Consider the following 20,130-nt stretch of genomic DNA (forward strand, 5'->3'; position numbering starts at 1 on the left):
ACACACACACACACACACACACACACACACACACACACACACACACAAAAGGCGATGTTATCATCTACCTGGTTACCTAAATCAGAAACTGGGCATAAACCTTAAACTTCATTTCCTCTTTCAATATCTAATAAATGCCCAAGTTTCTCCGGGCGCGGTGGCTCATGCCTGTAATCCCAGCACTTTGGGAGGTCGAGGCAGGCAGATCACGAGGTCAGGAGATCGAGACCATCCTGGCTAATACGGTGAAACCCCGGCTCTACTGAAAAAAACACAAAAGAAATTAGCTGGGCGTGGTGGTAGGTGCCTGTAGTCCCAGCTACTCAGGAGGCTAAAGCAGGAGAATGTTGTGAACCCGGGAGGCAGAGCTTGCAGTGAGCCAAGATTTCACCACTGCACTTCAGCCTGGGTGACAGAGTGAGACTCCATTTCAAAAAAAAATGCCCAAGTTTTGTCAGTTTCATATCCTGATGTCTCCCATCAGCATCAGTTTCTTTCAGTCTATACTGCCATTACTGCATTGGTTCATGCTTACTGTATCTCATCAAGCATACCACAATACCCTCCTGACTCCAACCAGCCTCCCATCCAACCTATACTCCCACTGTTTTCAGGGTAATATCACTGAATCTCATAGCTGATCAAATCACTCATATCTTCAAATCCTTCTGTGAGTCCCTTATTAACTATGGAATGAATAACTCCTTGGCAAGGCATAGAAGACCCTGTGTCTCACTATTCTCTCTTGTCCTAACCTCCTCTCAAGTTCACCCTCCGGGTTCCTCACTCTATATGCTTCTTATGCTTCTCAAAAGCCAGTATTCCATTCGTCCTCCTGGAATGCCCTTCTTTCCACTGTCTATTGTCTTCTTGAATGGTACCTACTCTTTTTCAAGACTTGCTTCCAGCATCAGTTTCTCAAAAACAAAAACAAAATAATCTCAAAGCCTTTGCTAATGAAAGTGTACCGCCCACCCCCAAGAAACATCATGGATGTCAGTTGGGAACTTGTTAAAAATGCAGAATCTGAGGCTCCACCCTAGGCCTTCTGAACTATAATCTCCTTCTTAACAAGATTTAAAAAAAAAAAAAGCAAAAAACCTGATGCATGTTAAAATTTGAGAAGCCTTGCTGTAGGAGGAAGTGATGATTCCTATCCTCCTAATGTACCTATTATATGCATTTTCCCTTTTCATCCTTACAGCACCCCCTTGAAATAGGTATTACCATCCACAGCCTACAAAGGAAAAGAAAAAAAAGTTGAAGGTGTAATCACACAGCTACTAAGTCTTGGACCTAGGATTTTTAACCTAGTTTTGCCTCTACAGTCCATGTCCTTGGTTCATCCTGAGTTACTCTGTAATATAATAGAACTTAAGTTATTTTCATGCTGTCTATCTGTAATATAAACAATGCTCAATGGAGAAAGAATTATATCATTTCCCCCACAACCCCTGGAACATAGTAGAAACATAATAAATGCTTGCCAAGTATTTGAATGTTATCAAAAGTATAGAAGATGGGCTGCATTTGTCAGGCTGTTGGTAGTGTAGGCATGGAAGACTTCCCCAAGAATTACTTCATTTACCTTCTTCTGTGGGCCATTTTCCCGACACTTGTTCTTGACAAAGTCAAATGAAAGAAAAGACTTTATTTGTACGTTTTCAAACAAGTCATATGACGTGTTTCCAGCTTGGAACTGTCTTTCGTAATGAGCAGTCCATGTGCGTGTAAACACACATCCGTATCATCAATCTTCAACCAACTGCTCCGGTTTAAGCAATAGTGTAAATAACCACAGACTGGCTCAGGAGGGCCTGTGACTGAGCCTCTCATTCCAGCCCTTTCTTTCAAGGAACAAAGGAGGGATCTCAAGAGAAATAAGAGGCAATGACAGAGACTGCTGAGGGGTTTGGTTTCCCTGGTAGAGGGACATGAGCCTTCTGGCAAGACCAGGTCTCTACCTGATTGTGCCTCCCACCTCAGGGTCAGGAAGCTACAGTCGAAAACATATTGTCTTTGGCTTTGCATTATTTCTCCAAAAGTTTAGTAAAGTTCTTTTTGAAATGTTTCTACTCTCTCCCAGTGGACACTAAAGGGAAGGGGCTTTATCCACAGCCAGGACAAGATAAATCAGTCATACAGTGAATCTAGACACTGGACACAGGTAGCAGTGACTCCTAAGCCAGAGCTCTGGAGAAAGCCGAGAGGTAGCAGTTGGGCTGACGCTGAATTAAGGATGAGCTGAGCAACACTTCTGGTTCTGCCTTTAACTTTCACAATCCATCTTTTCGGTTTGCTTTTGTCAAGGTAACTGATGTTTAACTGATAAAGTTACAATAAAGAAGCAGAATATCAAATCCGTTGCTGAGGCAAGGGACATAAGAAGTAGAAGGAGAGAGAACTGTTAGGAGGAGTATTAATAATATCATGAAATCCAGTTCCTTTTCGTGATTTCTATCAGCTTATAATTGCTGACAGTAAAGGAAGCAGTGTACCTCTGAAGTGACTTTGCAGATCGAGATTCTTAATTCATTCTACTGCCCCTCATTGCTTTTGCTAACACGGTGATAGGCCCCTGCAGGAGTTTTAAATATTTTGTTTTTCAATAACAAGAAAATGTACTATGTAGTTCATAGACATTAGTGTGGCTACTTTCTTCTTCACTGTGTTTTGAAATTTGAACACAACAGTTTTCAGAGTAGTATTACATCCCCAAGCAAGTCTCTTTGTAAGTGAGGTTTTCATTTTCCCCTTCCTGAAGCTTCCTTTTTTAATTATAAAGTTCAGCATTGAGGCTTTCCCAGTTAACTGGTGAAGACATCCAGCAACATGGAACACCTTGGTTATCTAACCCTTGACCCTCTCCAGCATAAATTCATGATTGGCTTCAGCCTGGACAGTCTCATTACACCTCCCTGCACACATGTTGCTTATTTGTTATCTGCACCTTGGTTCAAGTTCTCCCTCCTCTTTTGAGTGTTTAGTCCCTCCCCTCCCTTCCTTCTATCCAGTTTACTCCCACACTTCAGGGGAAACAACACCTCCTCCATTGTGCTTCACTCACTGGCTCCTTCCCACTTGCACCTCCTTTTCTGAACTCTTATTCCGTGAGTGGCCTTATGTCTTAGCACTTAATCTCCTATAAACCATGCTAATAAAATGGATGTAGTGCTCCTGGCTACATGTATCCAGTCAGACTTGGCTGTACTTTCTTCTGGCTAGAGGAATGAAATGCCTTGTGGTAACAATTCATCTTATAGAATACAGTTTTCTGTTATTTAACTCACAGCAGACTGGCATTCTAGAGGGTAACCACTCTGGCTCATTCTTCTCTGTAGCCTCCTTGATATCCAGCGCAGGCTGGATACTCACCTAGAAGCAGTCATTGAATTCACCTGGAATCCAAGATGCCTTGACATAGTCTAAAGAGCTTTAGTGCAATTGAATGAACATGTAGAAAGTAAGTGAAGTCCCTGTGATCCACAGCGTGGTCAGGACTTAATTCTGGAATAGGAGGTTTTGTGGATAGACGACCATGGTGTTCACACAACATGGGTGTGTTGGTGGCAATCATGTCTCAGCTGGAGATGGCAAAGTGGGTAGAGAGAGATGAAGCCTGGTCAGGGTAGAAACATGGTTGCTGACTGCCTACTCACTTGGGTTGTGAGTAGGCAGTCAGTTGTACCTTCACAAGAACTAGTGGCCTAGGAAAGTCCTGAACAGGGATAATAAGTCTGTTTGTCTTGGATGCCAACACTAATTGATTTACGTAGACTGCCTGAAGCACTCTGTTGAAAAGAATTGAAAAATACCATATGGGATCAGTGGAACAGAACACTATAATTAACCTGCAGTGTGGCATTGGCATGTCTATGTGCTGACTCTGACCTTGATGCTATGAAGTAATAGAAAAATCCAAGACAGGTCTCAGCCCATGGAGATTTATAATCCAACTGGAGAAATAATATATTCATCATATAATCAGTGAACAAAATATTAGAGTGCTAAATTGTGGAACAGAGACGATGTTAAAGTGATGTGTAAAATGTAAAATTTATGGCAGAATAATTAAATAAATGCAAGGGGAAGAGTAGATGAATGTGGGCTGAAAAGGTCAGGAAAAATTTGTGTAGGAAAAAGGCCTAAGCTGAGCCCTTCTCAGAGGAATGAGGTTGAGGGAGGAATGGGGGAAGGGAGAGAAATAATGATACTCCCACGGAGAAACTGTGTAGGGAGCAATAGGAAAGAGTGCCAGTAGGGAGGGATATGATTTGAAAAAAGACAGGGTGAGAGGACTTAGCTTCTTTTAATAACTGGATGTGAACCCCATTGCCCTGGTGCCCCAGCTTTACCCAAGCAGGAGAGAAGGGTAGGAACAGAGTCCCTTGTCCTTTGCCCTTGCCGAAGGTGCTGTGCTGCCTGTGCTTGCTCCATCCATGAAGAGGTGGAGCCAGGAGGAAGGGCCTGGATCTCCAGAGATAATGTGCGGTTGCTCTTGTATATCTGGGTGAGCCCAAGGTAGGACATTTCTCTGAGAGGGGCCTGGGCAGAAAAATCCACTAGAAGTGGGTAGGAGATGAGTAAGCAAAAGAGTGTTCCTTCTGCAGCCTGGAAGGAGATGAAGCCCCTTCAGAGAAGGAGATCAGTAATTGGACACCCAGAGGGCATCATAATCAACATTCAGGTCTTATCATGTGTGTATATATATAATTATATTTTATTCTCACAGATTGGACACAATGCAGATGCCAGTAAGGATATATGATCTATGTTTTCACAGGGAAAGTTTGAGATGTAGAGAGTTTAAATGCTCTGTGGATTATAGGGTTTGTTATAGAAGAGTCCTCAAATACAGGCATGAGTTAATTACACAATAAAATATGCACTGAATCTTGTCTTTCCACTTTTTATCAACAGACAGGCAGTTTCCTTAGTAGTTAAAAAACTGTTCTCTGAAGCCAGACTGTCTGGGTTTGAATCTTGTTTCTATAACTGCAAGATATCTAACCACCCCATGCCTCAGTTCTTCATCTGTGGAATGTAGTGTCTCTATCACGGGGGTGCTGTAAGGCTTAAAATGGAAAATGCTCGGAAAAGAACTTCACACATAGTAAGTACTAGAGTGTTAGCTATTATTTGTGACTGGAGGAGGTAAAGGAAGAAAAGAAAAGGCATGAATATATGTTTTCATTTTGCATCTTTGAAACTAACTGTTCCTGTATTGGAAACTGTCATTAAATAGTCTAAAAATAGTCTACAACCTGAAGATTCTCTAATTGAACACATTGTGCTATTTATTTCCAAGATAGGTGCAGAGTTCAGGGATAGAAAAGAGAAAGATCTTTTGATAACATTTCACTGGTAAAGTTTGAACTCCCTGATAGCCAGAAAATAATGGATAAAATGCTACGTCTCAAAATTTGAAAATGTGGATTTTTTTTGGTCCCAATTTTTCACTTTCCAGTGGATGCTAAAGGCAATAGACCTGCTCCTAGCAAAAACTACCATGAGGAGCTAATCTTATTTTAAATTAATTTTCTTAACAGTGTAAGCTTCAGGAAGGTAGAAACAATATAGTTCATTGCTCAGTTCAATTACCTAATATGATACAAGTCCTGCATAGAAGACAGTCATTTGTTCACAAAAAGGGATCTTAAAAATCCATTATAAATTTGATAGAAAAAAAAGAACAAATTTCTTTAAGACTTACATGAGGAAATATTCTAGCTGGGTAGAATTTCCCTTGTCAAAAACAAAGACAAATTGGAAAGGCTGCCTTTTAAGGATAAATCATTACGAGGCTTTCAAGATGATTACCATATTTCTTTTTTTTCTTTTTTTTTGTTTTTTTGAGATGGAGTTTCGCTTTTGTCACCCAGCTGGTGTGTAATGGCACTTTCTCAGCTCACTGCAGCCTCCACCTCCCGGGTTGAAGTGATTCTCCTGCCTCAGCTTCCTGAGTAGCTGGGAGTACACGCGCCTAACACCAACCCAGCTAATTTTTGTATTTTTAGTAGAGATGGTGTTTCACCATATTGGTCAAGCTAGTCTTGAACTCCTGACCTCAGGTGATCCACCCTCCTGGGCCTCCCAAAGTGCTGGGATTACAGGCGTGAGCCACCGTGCCTGGCCGCCATATTTCTAAATTGATTCTCTGCCTCTGAACAGATGGATTTACGTTATGTAATATTTTAATATAACCTTTAATTAAATTATCCCTAGCAGGCGATATTTTAAAATAAAGTTAATTAGTATTTTGTATTTTAGCAATCCAATCATGTGCAACTTGTTTTTACCAATGTTACTTCCTAGTTTTCTTGAGGAACAACGGGAAAAGGACCCCTACATAATTTAAAGGGCAAGCTCAACATGTGACGCAAATTTACCATTCATCAAAATGAGTTGAAAAATGCGGTACCTTTGGGTCTTGTGCTGGTCTTAGCTGAACCCCAGGACACTGACAAACAGAGTTGCTGTCTAGTTGTTTATAACCATAATCAGCCTTCGCCAAGTTTTGGCCAGACTAATGGAATCTTGTGGACACACAGGGTACAACATGTAGGAATCAAGGGCCCCTTTTCTTTTGTGTAGTCACTTTTAAAGGTAGCCACAACACACAGCAGGACTGAGACAGCTTGGAGTCTTGCTTTGTTCCCAGCAGAGGGACTTTCCTTTGGTAATGCTCCCAAGTCAGAGCTTAACTCTTCAGCAACTGGAAAGCTGGTTGTGTTTCTTCTTTTGTTTGCTTTTTTTTTACTTCTTTCATGCCCACCCCTTACCCCAAACATTTTCCTGAGGAAATTATAATCCTTCAGGTTGTTTTACAAAGTTAACCTCTCAGGAGACTCTGCAAAACATGCAAAAGGGATATCATTCTTTTTTGTTTAATTTTCACCTTTAGAATTTAAAACCAATGAACTGTAAATCCTTTTAGGGGAAAATTTAAATAACACTTATTTTATGTATATTTGGAAGCATGGGGTAATTTTTTGAGGAGGGAGGGGAAAATTAATGAAGGTGTAAGTGGGAATCACAAAGACAAATTAAAGTAAAAAGTTATTAAGTATCCCATACTTAAGCAGCACGCCTGATTTCACATGTGTGGTTTATATGTGCACATTGGGTCAGATGATGTCATCCAGTCTCAAAAACTGCATAAAATAGAAGCCTGATGTACCCTATTTATCCAATCAGAAAGTACACATCTTTCTCACATTCTATTGGATAATGACATTGCACTGTATTTAAAAGAGACTTTAGGGGACCAATGATTTTAGACAACCAATAAAGGATTAGTCACGCTGGTTGCTCTGCTGATCAGTTCTTCTTAGTCAAAATGGTCAAATAAGTGTAAATGTGGCTTTGTATAATGCATCTTCCTTCCCTGGAAACAGTCATTAGAAGAATGCTCAAGATCCTGCCACAGCTATCTAACCAGGGTCTATGTACAAGGCACAGAGTTTGGCTCTAAAGAGCATGGTGCATGCATGGCTTTGGTGACTCACAGTTGGGGGTAGATCCAGTGGATGAATGTAAGAATGGGCAATTTAAGCCATTGTGCCAACATGGCATATGGAATGATTCTGAGAGAGTGTGATAGGGCCAACCCACGGCAGAGCTCTAGCCGAGCGGGTGTGTTTGTCTTTGGAGCCCTGACTTTCTTGATGCTCTGTTCTCTTTCATCTGACTGTCAACTTAACCCTGCATGTAATTAGCCTGTGATAATGGAGTCAGAGGATAAATGGCTTAAAAAGGGTCTTGGCACAGTTTATTTCATCATAAAGGAGAACACCTGACAATGGGGAGAATCATCCCCCCTTTATTTGAGGAAGAAAAATCAACCAATTGGCAATCCAAAAATGTCTGATTGTGCACCTGCTAGGTGTGTGTCCCTGTGTGAGGTACCTGGGGGTTACAGGAAAGTACAAGGTACAGCTCTGCTCTCCTGGAACTTACAACTTAGGTGTGGACAAAAACACCCCAGTGAAGCCGTAACACTTCGTACAGAGCCACATGAGGGAAATGTAAACTAAATAGCACAGGCCATAAGTGCCAAAGGAGTGGTGCCTAAATGATAGTTTCTCACAGCTGCTTAAAGGGATGAGATCAAAATAGGGATCAACTGATTATCATTGCAGGAGGAAAAAAAAAGCAAAACCATAATTCAAACATTTCATGGACATCAGAGAAAAAAATATAAAGAATTATGGGGAGTGTAATAATTGTCTATTTTGTCAATATTAATCTTTTAATAGGATTCTTTTTTTTCTTTTTCTTTTAAAATATAAATGTTTTAACTACCTTGACAGACTAAACTTTTATGGGCATTTGAACATGGAGGTAAAGAAGTAAGAGCTTTTGGGGTTAAAACATCAATATGAAATGTATTACAAAAAGAAGATTCTTTTATGAAAGGCTTCTAAAGTTGTCTTACATTTCTTAAATCAATCTGTAGCACATAATCAGTAAAACCGTGTCATTTAAACAGAAGATCATAACTTAGAAACTCAACCTTATGCATCTGTATTGTATTATGGGCTGTAACTTAACACATGAGTTTCAGAAGTTGTTAAAATTGAGTTCAGACTAACAAATCTTAACTGTTAAAAACAACAGCAACCACCACCAAAACCCTCTGGTGAGATGGGAGAGCAGTCAATGAAGAAGTCCCGGATTTGATCTCGCAGAACAGGTGTCTATCATATTTGATTTTGATCTGTTAAATCTCACTTATCTATGATAAATAAATGTACTAGGACAGTTACGGCCATAAAGTGATCAAGAAGCTACCTATTTTTTCCACTTTAAAAACCTGTCTTCTGGGGTTGAGACTTTTATACATTTGACTGTAAACTCTGTCAAATGTATATTTACTGAAAAAAGAAAAAGAACCAGCTCTTATGCCATTGATAGTTATACTAAAATTTACATTTTTCCCTTAGTATAAATTCAAATAAAAATAGGCCCTATAATAAATCAAGTAAAATTCGCATTTGAATAGGCTTCAGACAAACAGGCATCCATAGTTTAGATGCTAAAATTAGCAGAGTTCAAATTACTGTAATTAAGATGCACTCATTATTTTAAAATAAGCTACCAAGCACTATAGGGTTTATTTTTGTTTGGCTGGTTTTTTGTGGTTTTAAACTGTATTTTTTCAGGGGTGGTGGAATGCAATGCAATATGTGTAGGGATTTTACTACACAATAATCTTTAGCCTTTACATCCTACTCCATTCCTTTCTGTGAAATGTGAAAACTATAAATTTATCAGCAAATTTATTGATTTCACGTAACTGTACTAAAAAGCATGGGGTGGATAAAGTACTTGACTCCTGAGGATTCTTGCTCTCTCATGCTGCATATAGCTAGATTCATGATTACTAAGATGTTTTTAATAGCCCTGTAGTCTGGTCCAGTTTTTCCAAAGGATAAAAAATGTACTCTTTGAAGTAAAGTATTCACCTATCTGATATAAATAAAACCTTTCATGCAGAAAAATGTTCTCCCAAATGGAAGAGTTAATGCACCTCAAATATGTGAGAAATTTGCTTCCAATTTTTCAATGCTTACTAAAGGATCCATCTTACTTTTTCATTATAAAATTTGGGAAAAAATATCAGTGAAATCTTACACGTCACTTCATAAGTCAATGCTAGAAACCAACTCATTCTCATGGCTACAGTGACAAGGAAGATACTTTTTAAACACTCTTTTTGAGAAAGTTTTCCCTGATTTTGGCCTTCAGTCAGTGAAAGTGGTTTCTCCCCATAGGCATGTTTGACATTCACAAATCTTGCATCTTATCTGAGTTGGCAAACGGTTTCTTGCTAAGAAAAAGCTGCAGTTTTCCCTAACTTAGGTATCCGGATGTGTACCTCCAACCAATGTCAATATAAACTTTTCCCCAATGCAACATAAGGCCATAAACTTCCAGAACTAATTGAGGATCACTGTTAACTCCAGTGGCTCCCTATTGCCGGCATGTCAGCATGACCCAACCTGCCTCCTCAGTCTGTCACTGCCTCCCCCACCACACGGTTCATGTATTGCCCAATTTGTCTTTGGACAAACTGTGCTATCTTATCAAAAATTATCTTCCCCTCGGCCTGACGCGGTGGCTCACGCCTGTAATCCCAGCACTTTGGGAGGCCGAGGGGGGCGGATCACGAGGCCAGGAGATCGAGACCATCCTGGCTAACATGGTGAAACCCCGTCTCTACTAAAAATACAAAAAATTAGCCGGGTGTGGTGGCGGGCGCCTGTAGTCCCAGCTACTCAGGAGGCTGAGACGGGAGAATGGCGTGCACCTGGGAGGCGGAGCTTGCAGTGAGCTGAGATCGCCCACTGCACTCCAGCCTGGGCGACAGAGCGAGACTCCGTCTCAAAAAAAAAACATTATCTTCCTCTCTCCACTTTCTTGTCACACTTCTGTTCAAATGTGATTATTTAATGGACTCTATCTATGCCCCTGGTAGAGTTCCTTTTTCTCCCCTCTGTTTTCCTAACAGATACAAGTCGAGCATCCCAAATCCAAAAACCTAAAATCCAAAATGTTCCAAAATCCAGAACATTTAATTGCTGACATGAGACTCCAAGGAAATGTTCACTGAAGCATTTCAGATTTCAGATTTTCAGATTTGGGGTGCTAAAGTATATATAATGCAAATGTTCTGAAATCCAAAAATAATCTGAAATCTATAACACTTCTGGTCCCAAGCATTTCAGGTAAGGCATACTCAACCTGTACTGGTATTACAACACTAATGACATGGTAACTAGCACTTGTGAGAGGCAATGTCTCATAGCGTTTCAAGGTGAAGATTTGGAAGAGAGAATTTGATTCCTGGCTGTATCACATACTAGCTGCGTGACCTTGAGCAAGTCATTTTAACCTCCATGTGCCTCAGTTTCCTCACCTCTAACAACAATAGTACCTACATTGCTAGCTTACTGTGAAGAATAAATGTTTCTAGTACAGTGCCTAGCACATGATTAGGACTTGACATCTTAGCCTTACTATTAAATGGTTGAAGGAAGAGCCCAAAGATGGCAGATAAACATATTGTGCTCTTGTAATATGAAGAGTTAGCATTCAGATTAGGATCTGAAAGCATAGCTATCTTGAGGTCATATGGTGATTTCTTTTGAGAAGGTACGCAAGGAATTGTCAAATAGCGGCAAACGAGTAGTAAGTTCAAACACTTCTTCAAAAGAGTGGACAGGGGCTGCTTTTAGGATAGCTCAGCTTCGGTTGTGATGCATGACACATGAAACGAAATTGGATATTGCACAAAGCCAAGAATGGAAGGCAACATGGAGACAAGACATACTTTGCAGAGATTCTGCCTGGTAGTGTGGAGACTTCCAGTGCTACTTGTTTTAAAAGAGAGACATTTATGCAGGGAAGAACAGTCCAGTGTCAGCTTAGATGAACAAATTTCAAATTGGGAGTCCACTTTATTTGAAACCTCTTTCCATTATTTTTCATATGAAATGTGAAATAGGGAAAAGAAAAAAAGTGTTATGGAATTTATTTCCTTCTAGAAGAGAAAATAAAAAAAGAAACAAATCACAACTATTGCCAGATGAATGCCTTATATAAAATAAAATGACAGATTTAATGTATTGCAAAATACCATTTGAAGAGCTTCCTTGTCTGAGAAAGCATTTGAATTTTATTTCTTTAAATGAACGTAACTATTCCCATGTGCATCTGTTTCATACCAGAAAACTCTCTGGGTGCTTTCTCTTGAAGAGAAAATTCAGTTACTATTGCTTGTTTTTAAGCAAATCAAAAGCCAACTGAGGGCAATAAATGAATTGCATGATCATTTACACTCCCTGCATTATGTATAACCAAAGAGTGAAGAGAGAAAAACTGTGTTTGCATTCATGGAATTGAAATTTAGAAAAAATTTAAAAGTGTTTTGTGTGTGCATGTGTGTGTTTGTGTGTGTGTGCTCTTTTGTTCAAATGGGTTGAGTTTTAAAAATTCTTTGATCAGCTTTCATCTTGTAGGAAAGTAAGGTAGCAATTTTTCTTAAGGAATTGGCAGTGATGTGCTCAAGTGCTCAGCTCTTTCCTTCTGGCAGAAAGAGCTTGGAGCGGGTTAAAGTAGAGGAGGAGCTAGGAGTGACTAGGAGGAGAGGGGACTGCTCAGAACCTGCCATTCAAGGCTGGTGGCAGCTTTTTACAGGCTGCCAATAGGAGTGTGGTGGCAGCAACTTATGGCTATGCCAAAGAAAATGGGTCCATATGCCAAACTCTGGCGTGCGCAGCACCTACAGCTTGCCAGGGCAATGGCATAGGCTCCAGACAGACTTTTGATGTCCTGTCCCAGAAAGTAAGCAAGCCCATTCCCACTTATTCCACGAGATTGGTAAGTGATTGGATGTTTTACAGTTAGGAAAACTTCTGGTACAGAGATGTGCCATTTGGCTTACTGTCATTTAGTCATTTTACAGATTAGAAAAGAAGGGAGAGAATCAGCAGTTTAATATTCACGTCTATTAAGCCATGCAAGCAGTTGCAGAGTAGCAGTCCATTCTAGGGTAAACAGGAAATGCTCTCTGGTCAAATTTAGGTTCTATGTTAATGAATGAAATATATAAAACAGGACACTTATTTGTTCTCCCATATAAAAGAAGTCCTGCGAAGTCCTGGGTGACAGAACTTAATGTATGCTTTATTGTAATCCTTTTTCTAGTCTATCTTCTCTTCTAAACTGTAAACAATCACAGCAATTTAGTTCATCTAAAAATGAGCTATACAATTTCACATCTGAATTTATTAAGTTTTTCAATGAACCAGTGAAAAATGTCCCCCTATTTTTTTAACTGCTTCCCCTATTTAAACCCTCAGCATAAGAACCCTGGTCCTATACAATTTATCCAAAGCTTGGGCAACCCAAGAGCCCTTTTATCCCGCACTAGTGAATTCAGTTCTATTGTAGGAGAGAGACATTCTTTCCTTCCCTTTTCGCTTAAAAAACAGAACAAACCTGAATAGACTCCAGGCTATCTAACATAGTTATTGGCAAATGCTTAAAGACAATATTTAAAAAGAGAGAGAGAAAGAAAGAAAAGGCTTTCACTTTATGCCTTAAAGGACAGATTGGTTACAATTTAACATCTAAGAGGAAAAATTTATAGAATTAAATGGCCTAACATTCCTCTTTCTTCAACATAGGAGAAATCTAAGCTAAGAGGACATCTGGAAAGGAACATTATTCAGCAATCAGAAAGCAAAAATGCAAACCATTGATGTTTTGATGGAGACAAATATATAACTAGATTCACAAAGAGGAAAGCTGCAACCTATTGAAGTTAAAAAAAATTCCATATGCATTTTACCTTTTGGGAAGTTCCATAGCAAAGTTCTATTTCAGAAGCCCTTTGTAATATGAAACCCACTGTAGATAAGATACAACATGAAGATAGTCTGTTTTGCAGCAGCAGGAAATCAAATTGGTTCCAGAAACGAAGTTATATGACAAATGGTTTAATAGTATTGCTAGAATTGGAAATCTTGACTGAATTATTTTTAAATCATTTTTAAAAAAAGTTTTTAAAATAACTTTGCCATGCTGTATAAATTGGTGGTGGTGGGGGCGGGTGGGGTCCCCACAGCGAGTGTTGCTGAGGTTGGGAGGCATCTCATTTTATTGGCCTTTTAACTAAAGCATTATAATCTGTTATCAAAATTTAAAAGCTCAGTGGTGATTTACTGTTAATTCTGGTTTGCAACAAAAATTTTCAGACAAACACGATAGTTGAATTAACATAACTAATATGTGCTGTGTGGTATTAAACAGGTTAACAAATAATGATATATTTTAGTATCATTTCCAAGTTATTTTTAGGTTTAATTTCAGCACCAATCAGTTTTGCTTTACTTAAAAAGCATCAGAAAAAGTTCATTAGGTCTTAGGCAGGTCTTGGATTATAGAGGAGACTTCTAAATAGTTAGCAAGATGTATCACTGACAAAATAACCCAGCGCCTAATGCCTGTAGGTGAAATGAAATCGTTCTTCTGACTGAAGTCAGGAACAAGTTAAAATATCACTTAGAACACAGCATACGACTGCAGAGATTTAGGAGAAATCTTACTTAAATAGGATGTGACTTGACATTTAGGACTATTTTCTAAAAAGTCAAAAAAACTTTTCCCCCTTCAGTACTTACAGTCTTTGAAGACTAGAGCCGGATCTCTGTGAGGCAAGACTTGGGCAATGATGTGTCTCAGAGATTCCAAGGTTCTGTCCATCTTGGGTCTGCCTGTGTGAGCCTCCTGTACAGAGTGTCCTCATGCCTGAATTCTTGCAGTCCTGGGCTGAATTTCTGCAGCTCATTGATGCACTGGATTACCAAAGAATCCCTTTTAACATCTGCCAATCAGACATTTCCCAGAATCTAAAGACCCCTCAGGGGGCCCTCTTCCCAGGCTCACTTATCTTTGTTGTATGCTGAGCTAATTAGCTCGAAAGGCTAGCTGACAGGCGGGTTCCCATTGCTTTCTTCTGTTAAACACACCCACCTACAGGCTAGCTGGGGAAGCTCTCTAAATTATGAACATGGCTTTCCTCTCCAACCAGATTTTGTCTGAATGCTGTGCAGCATTCTGACTTGAGTATTTCTTCTGGCCCTCCATCTTCAATTGTGTTGCCCCCGGGAATATGGAATCAGGAAGGTTATTTCTCCAGGAAATTTCCTGAATGATAAGGGAGCTTCCAGCTCAGGACTGCCAGCTATGTATTAACAGTATAATCTGTATAAATCTAAATTTTCAGTATAATTCTTCTTTGGCAAAGGAGTACCATAAAGATTATGGCACTGGGCGCAGTTTCTCATGCCTGTAATTCCAGCACTTTGGGAGGCTGAGGCTGGCAGATCGCTTGGGCCCAAGAGTTCCAGACCAGCCTGGGTAACATGGTGAAACCCCAACTCTACAAAAAGTACAAAAATTAGCTGGATGTGGTGGCGCAAGCCTGTGGTTCCAGCTACTTGGGGGGCTAAGGTGGGAGGGTTTGAGCCTGGAAGGTTGAGGCTGCAGTGAGCCCAGATTGTGCCACTGCACTCCAGCCTGGGTGACAAAGTGAGACCCTGTCTCAATTTTTAAAAAAATCTTTTAATAACCACCTTAAAAAACATATATGTATTTGCTTGCGCTGTTTCTTTGTTTTATTTTTCTTTTTAATAGAGTCTCATACTGTCATCCAGGCTGGAGTGCAGTGGCGTGATCATAACTCACTGCAGCCTTGACTAAGGCGAGGGGCTTGAGCTCTGGGCTCAAGCAATCTTCCCATCTCAGTGCCCCAAGTAGTTGGGAGGCACGTGCCACCACCCTGGCTAATTTTTAAATTTTCTGTAGAGATGGGATCTCACTATGTTGCCCAGGCTGGTCTCAAACTCCTGGGCTCAAGCAATCATCCCGCCTTGGCCCCCAAAGTGCTGGGATTACAGGTGTGAGCCACTGCATCCTGTCCTGAAATTTTTAATAATTATTAAATGAAAGGAAGTGAATTACATCAGAATTAATTAAAGTCAACCTTGGGAATGATTCACTTTGAAGGGTAAATAGGGAAACAGATATTCCCAGGCAAGCTGTAAGACTGTCCGTCAGGTTTTACTTGCCTCTGCCCAACAGAAGTGACTAAAATCTGGAAGCCTTGGCTCCTGAATTCAAATACAGGGCTTAATTTAGTCCCTAGCTATATTGGTTTTTTTTTTTTTTTGAGACAGAGTCTCACTTTGTCATGCAGGCTGGAGTGCAATGGCGTAATCTGGGCTCACTGCAGCCTTGACTTCTCAGTCTCAAACAGTCCTCCCACCTTAGCCTTTCTAGTAGCTGGGACCACAGGCCCATGCCACGGTGCCTGGCTAATTTGTGTATTTTTAGTAGAGAGGGGGTTTCACCATGTTGCCCAGGGTGGTCTCAAACTTCTGGCCTCAAGTGATCTGCCCATCTCGGCCTACCAAAGTGCTAGGATTACAGACATGAGCCACCATGCTTGGGCTTTATGGATCTTAAGAAAACAAATTCTTTTTCTACCTATTCATGATATATACTACCCGTAACACTTTGTTAAATAATCTTTCCACAGAAGACATAAATATAAGTCATGAGATTCCTTTTCCATAATAAGGATTTATACCAGATATAAAATAACTAATTTTAGTGGCTATAGCCTATATTACTTGTTGAAGGAGGTTGTTGAGGATTGTCAAACTTTTATTTAAAATATTTTTCCAGGGTAGCCACAGAGATTGCTTTTCAGTGTTTCTTCCAATTTTCAGATTCCATAACTAGGTTGTATTTTATGATGAACTGAAAGTAGACCATTAAAGACTATATAAAAATGAAATACCTTCCATGTGATCAGCTTCTTCAACTAGTTTGTAGAAGAGCAGGCTTCATAAAAGGAAATAGATGGAATGGAACTAGAATAATAATAATTCCTATTATACTGACTGTATTAGTTCATGCTGCTAATAGAGACATACCCGAGACTGGGTAATTTATAAAGGAAAGAGGTTGAATTGACACACAGTGCAGCATGACTGGGGAGGCCTCAGGAAACTTACAACACGTCCTTCTTCACATGGCAGCAGGAAGGAGAAGTGCCAAGCAGAGGCAAAACTCCTTATAAAACCATCAGATCTCATGAGAACTTACTCACTATCATGAGAACAGCATGGGGGTAATCACCCCCATGATTCAGTTACCTCCCATCAGGTCCCTCACACCACACGTGGTGATTATGGGAACCACAATTCAAGATGAGATTTGGTTCCAGGTGTGGTGGCTCACACCTGTAATCCCAGCACTTTGGGAGGCCGAGGCAGGTGGATCACCTGAGGTCAGGAGTTTGAGACCAGCCTGGCCAACATGGTGAAACCCCAGCTCTACTAAAAATACAAAAATCAGCTGGGCGTGGTGGTGCATGCCTGTAATCCCAGCTACTTGGGAGGCTGAGGCAGAATTACTTGAACCTGGGAAGCAGAGGTTGCAGTGAGCTGAGATTGTGCCACTGGACTCCAGCTGGAGCAACAGCGTAAGACTCTGTCTCAAAAAAAAAAAAAAAAAAAAAAAAAAAAAAAGGATGAAATTTGGGTGGGGACACAGTGAAACCATATCATGACTATCACTTAGCAAATGCCCAGAGGGAGTATATGCCACACAAAATACAGACACAGGGTTGTCTCAGAGTGCAAAGACATTGTATAAGATGAGAACTTGAAAGAAGTAGCCCGCATGTTAAGACATTTTCTTTAGGCCGGGCGCGGTGGCTCAAGCCTGTAATCCCAGCACTTTGGGAGGCCGAGACGGGCGGATCACGAGGTCAGGAGATCGAGACCATCCTAGCTAACACAGTGAAACGCCGTCTCTACTAAAAAATACAAAAAACTAGCCGGGCGAGGTGGTGGGTGCCTGTAGTCCCAGCTACTCGGGAGGCTGAGGCAGGAGAATGGCGTAAACCCGGGAAGAGGAGCTTGCAGTGAGCTGAGATCCGGCCACTGCACTCCAGCCCGGGCGACAGAGCAAGACTCCGTCTCAAAAAAAAAAAAAAAAAAAAAAAAGACATTTTCTTTAAATAGGGTCCCAAAGTGCACTTTACATGAGCTGTACCAAATAGGAAATTTTCAATGATCTTGCTGTCCAGGAGTTTATAATCTAAAACAGAAATTAGATGCTCTATGGACAAAAAAGCTATTATCCATTGATTGGACACAAAGTATAAATAAAGTACTTTCAATGTGATATTGTATTGGAAACTAAGATATTTAATATCACCACTAGAGAACTAAGAAAATTAATACAGACTTCTCAAAGAAGTAAGCCTGATAATATTAAAAAAGAAAAAAATAGAAATGTTTCAATTTCAGTCAATAAATGGGCATTTCTGTATGCTCAAATATAATTCCAGCAGTATTTTAAAATATTTTGGTTGCATTTTGGTGAAAGCAACACTGAACGTGGGATCATTAAGACCTAGGGTCTGGGGTTCATTATCTATATAAACTTAAAGAAGCCACTCATCTTGGGCTCAGAGTCCTCTTCTATAAAATTAAGGGATTAAGCTGGATGCTCTCTTTCAGTTCTAACATACATTTTTCTATGTCTGTATTACAAATGAGCACAAATATTATCACAGATATTTTAGCCTTCTGTAAGTTCATATATTTGTTTCCTAAGGGTGCAAGAGTCTTCAAACAAATCACTTCTATTCCCACAATCAATCTGATTGTTATCCATTCATCAGTATGAGAGACACAAATCAATATAAGGAATTCAGCGATGTTCACTGCTAATACTAATTATAATGAAAGGTAATAATTTGTTGAGAAAACTAATTTTCTTGCCGGGTGCAGTGGCTCACACCTATAATCTCAGCATTTTGGGAGGCCAAGGCAGGTGGATCACCTGAGGTCAGGAGATTGAGACCAGCCTGGCCAACATACGGAAACCCCATCTCTACTAAAAATACAAAAATTAGCCGGGCTTGGTGGCGCATGCCTGTAATCCCAGCTACTCAGGAGGCTGAGGCAGGAGAATTGCTTGAACACAGGAGGCAGAGGTTGCAGTAAGCCGAGATCGTACCACCGCACTCCAGCCTGGGTGACAAGAGTGAGACACTGTCTCAAAAAAAAAAAAAAAAAAAGAAGAAGAAGAAGAAAGAAAGATAAAAAGAAAACTAATCTTCAATTTCCATGAGGTTTTTATTTAAAAACCAAACTATGAGCATCTTCATGGAGAGCTCCAAAACAGCTTCACGAAGAGAAGTCCATATAAATATCATGATTTTTAATGAGTTGTATTTTGATAAATGAAAAAGGAATTCTAAGAAAGGTGGATTATACAACATTCCAGTTAGAAAGCATAGTTTCTTCATTCCTATTAAGCCAATCCTTCAGCAGAAGTTTTCTTAAACCTTTGTTTATGTATTTCCTTCTTAAATGCCCATAAAGACTTTTTACCTTAAAGTGCTATTGTAAGACAGTCTAGAAAAACAACTATTTCTCACTACTCTTTATTCGATGTAAGAAGCATCTGATGGAGATGGAAGAACCTGAGAAACCCCTGAATAGTGTGTCTATTTTAGTACAAATTCTAAAGTTCACATTAGATTTCACTGTAAACCTCAACCATCTGTTGGCATATACCAAAAACAAAAGTATTCAAACAAAAGTAGATGACTACAGTAAAAACCAAAATGATGTTTTTACAAATCCTGTCAGAGGGTACTAATCAGAGGATGAGAAATAACATATAACTGACACATTCAGTGATCAAAACTTACCACCCAATGGTAAGAAGGTGGCTCAGGGAAATAGCACACTTACCAATCTTCCAGGGAGAACAGAGTTCTTTGAGATGAGAAATCAAGGTGGTATATTTTGCATAATTTTATGCATAATGCAACAAAAAAGTTGATGGAAACTATAATTTTTCCAGTAAAAAGAAAAAATCATTCCTGGTCAGGCATGGTGGCTCATGCCTATAATCCCAGCGCTTTGGGAGGCTGAGGTGGGTGGATCACTTGAGGTCAGGAGTTTGAGACCAGCCTGGTCAACATGGTGAAACCCCATCTCTACTAAAAATACAAAAATTAGCTGGGTGTGATGGTGCATGTCTGTAATCACAGCTACTCAGGAAGCTGAGGCAGGAGAATTGCTTGAAGCTGGGAGGCAGAGGTTGCAGTGAGCTGAGATCACGCCACTACACTCCAGTCTGGGTGACAGAGTGAGACCCCATCTTAAAAAAAAAAAAAAATTAATTCCTGTAATTCCAGTAACAGTTTTGTTGTTAGATGGCTCATTACAGTTATAAAAATGTTAAGAAGGTGGGGCCACTTATTAAAATAACATGCAGAATATTAGAAAATATAATGGATACATTGAAGAGTCATCTTCAATTAGAGAAAAGAAGGAACTCTCTCCTTTCGCCATAAGGTGCTCTGCTCTGGAGGAAGAAGCTAGCGTTAAGTGAAACAGGAGAGTGGGCCTGTTGGTGAGGCTGCAGGTGAGGTTAGTGAGACTCCAGGTCCTCAGAGATTTCAGTTCAAGACATGCAGGCTTTAAAGAATAAGCCCTGCAGTAACTAAGCCTGAGTTGATTTATACTA

At 40.0% G+C, this 20,130-nt stretch overlaps 1 protein-coding gene across 1 annotated transcript in view; it reads right to left on the minus strand.

Moving 5' to 3' along the window:
• Nucleotides 1-14,271, minus strand: part of LIX1 (limb and CNS expressed 1) — a 45,220-nt gene extending 30,949 nt beyond the window's left edge. The window contains exon 1 of the mRNA XM_026454254.2: nucleotides 14,190-14,271. Within this exon, the coding sequence (XP_026310039.1) occupies nucleotides 14,190-14,271 (82 nt within the window). The remainder of the gene's footprint in view (nucleotides 1-14,189) is intronic.
• Between the last annotated feature and the right edge of the window lie 5,859 nt (nucleotides 14,272-20,130).

Source organism: Piliocolobus tephrosceles, chromosome 4 (assembly GCF_002776525.5).
Source record: "Piliocolobus tephrosceles isolate RC106 chromosome 4, ASM277652v3, whole genome shotgun sequence".
Taxonomy (NCBI): Eukaryota; Metazoa; Chordata; class Mammalia; order Primates; family Cercopithecidae; genus Piliocolobus; species Piliocolobus tephrosceles.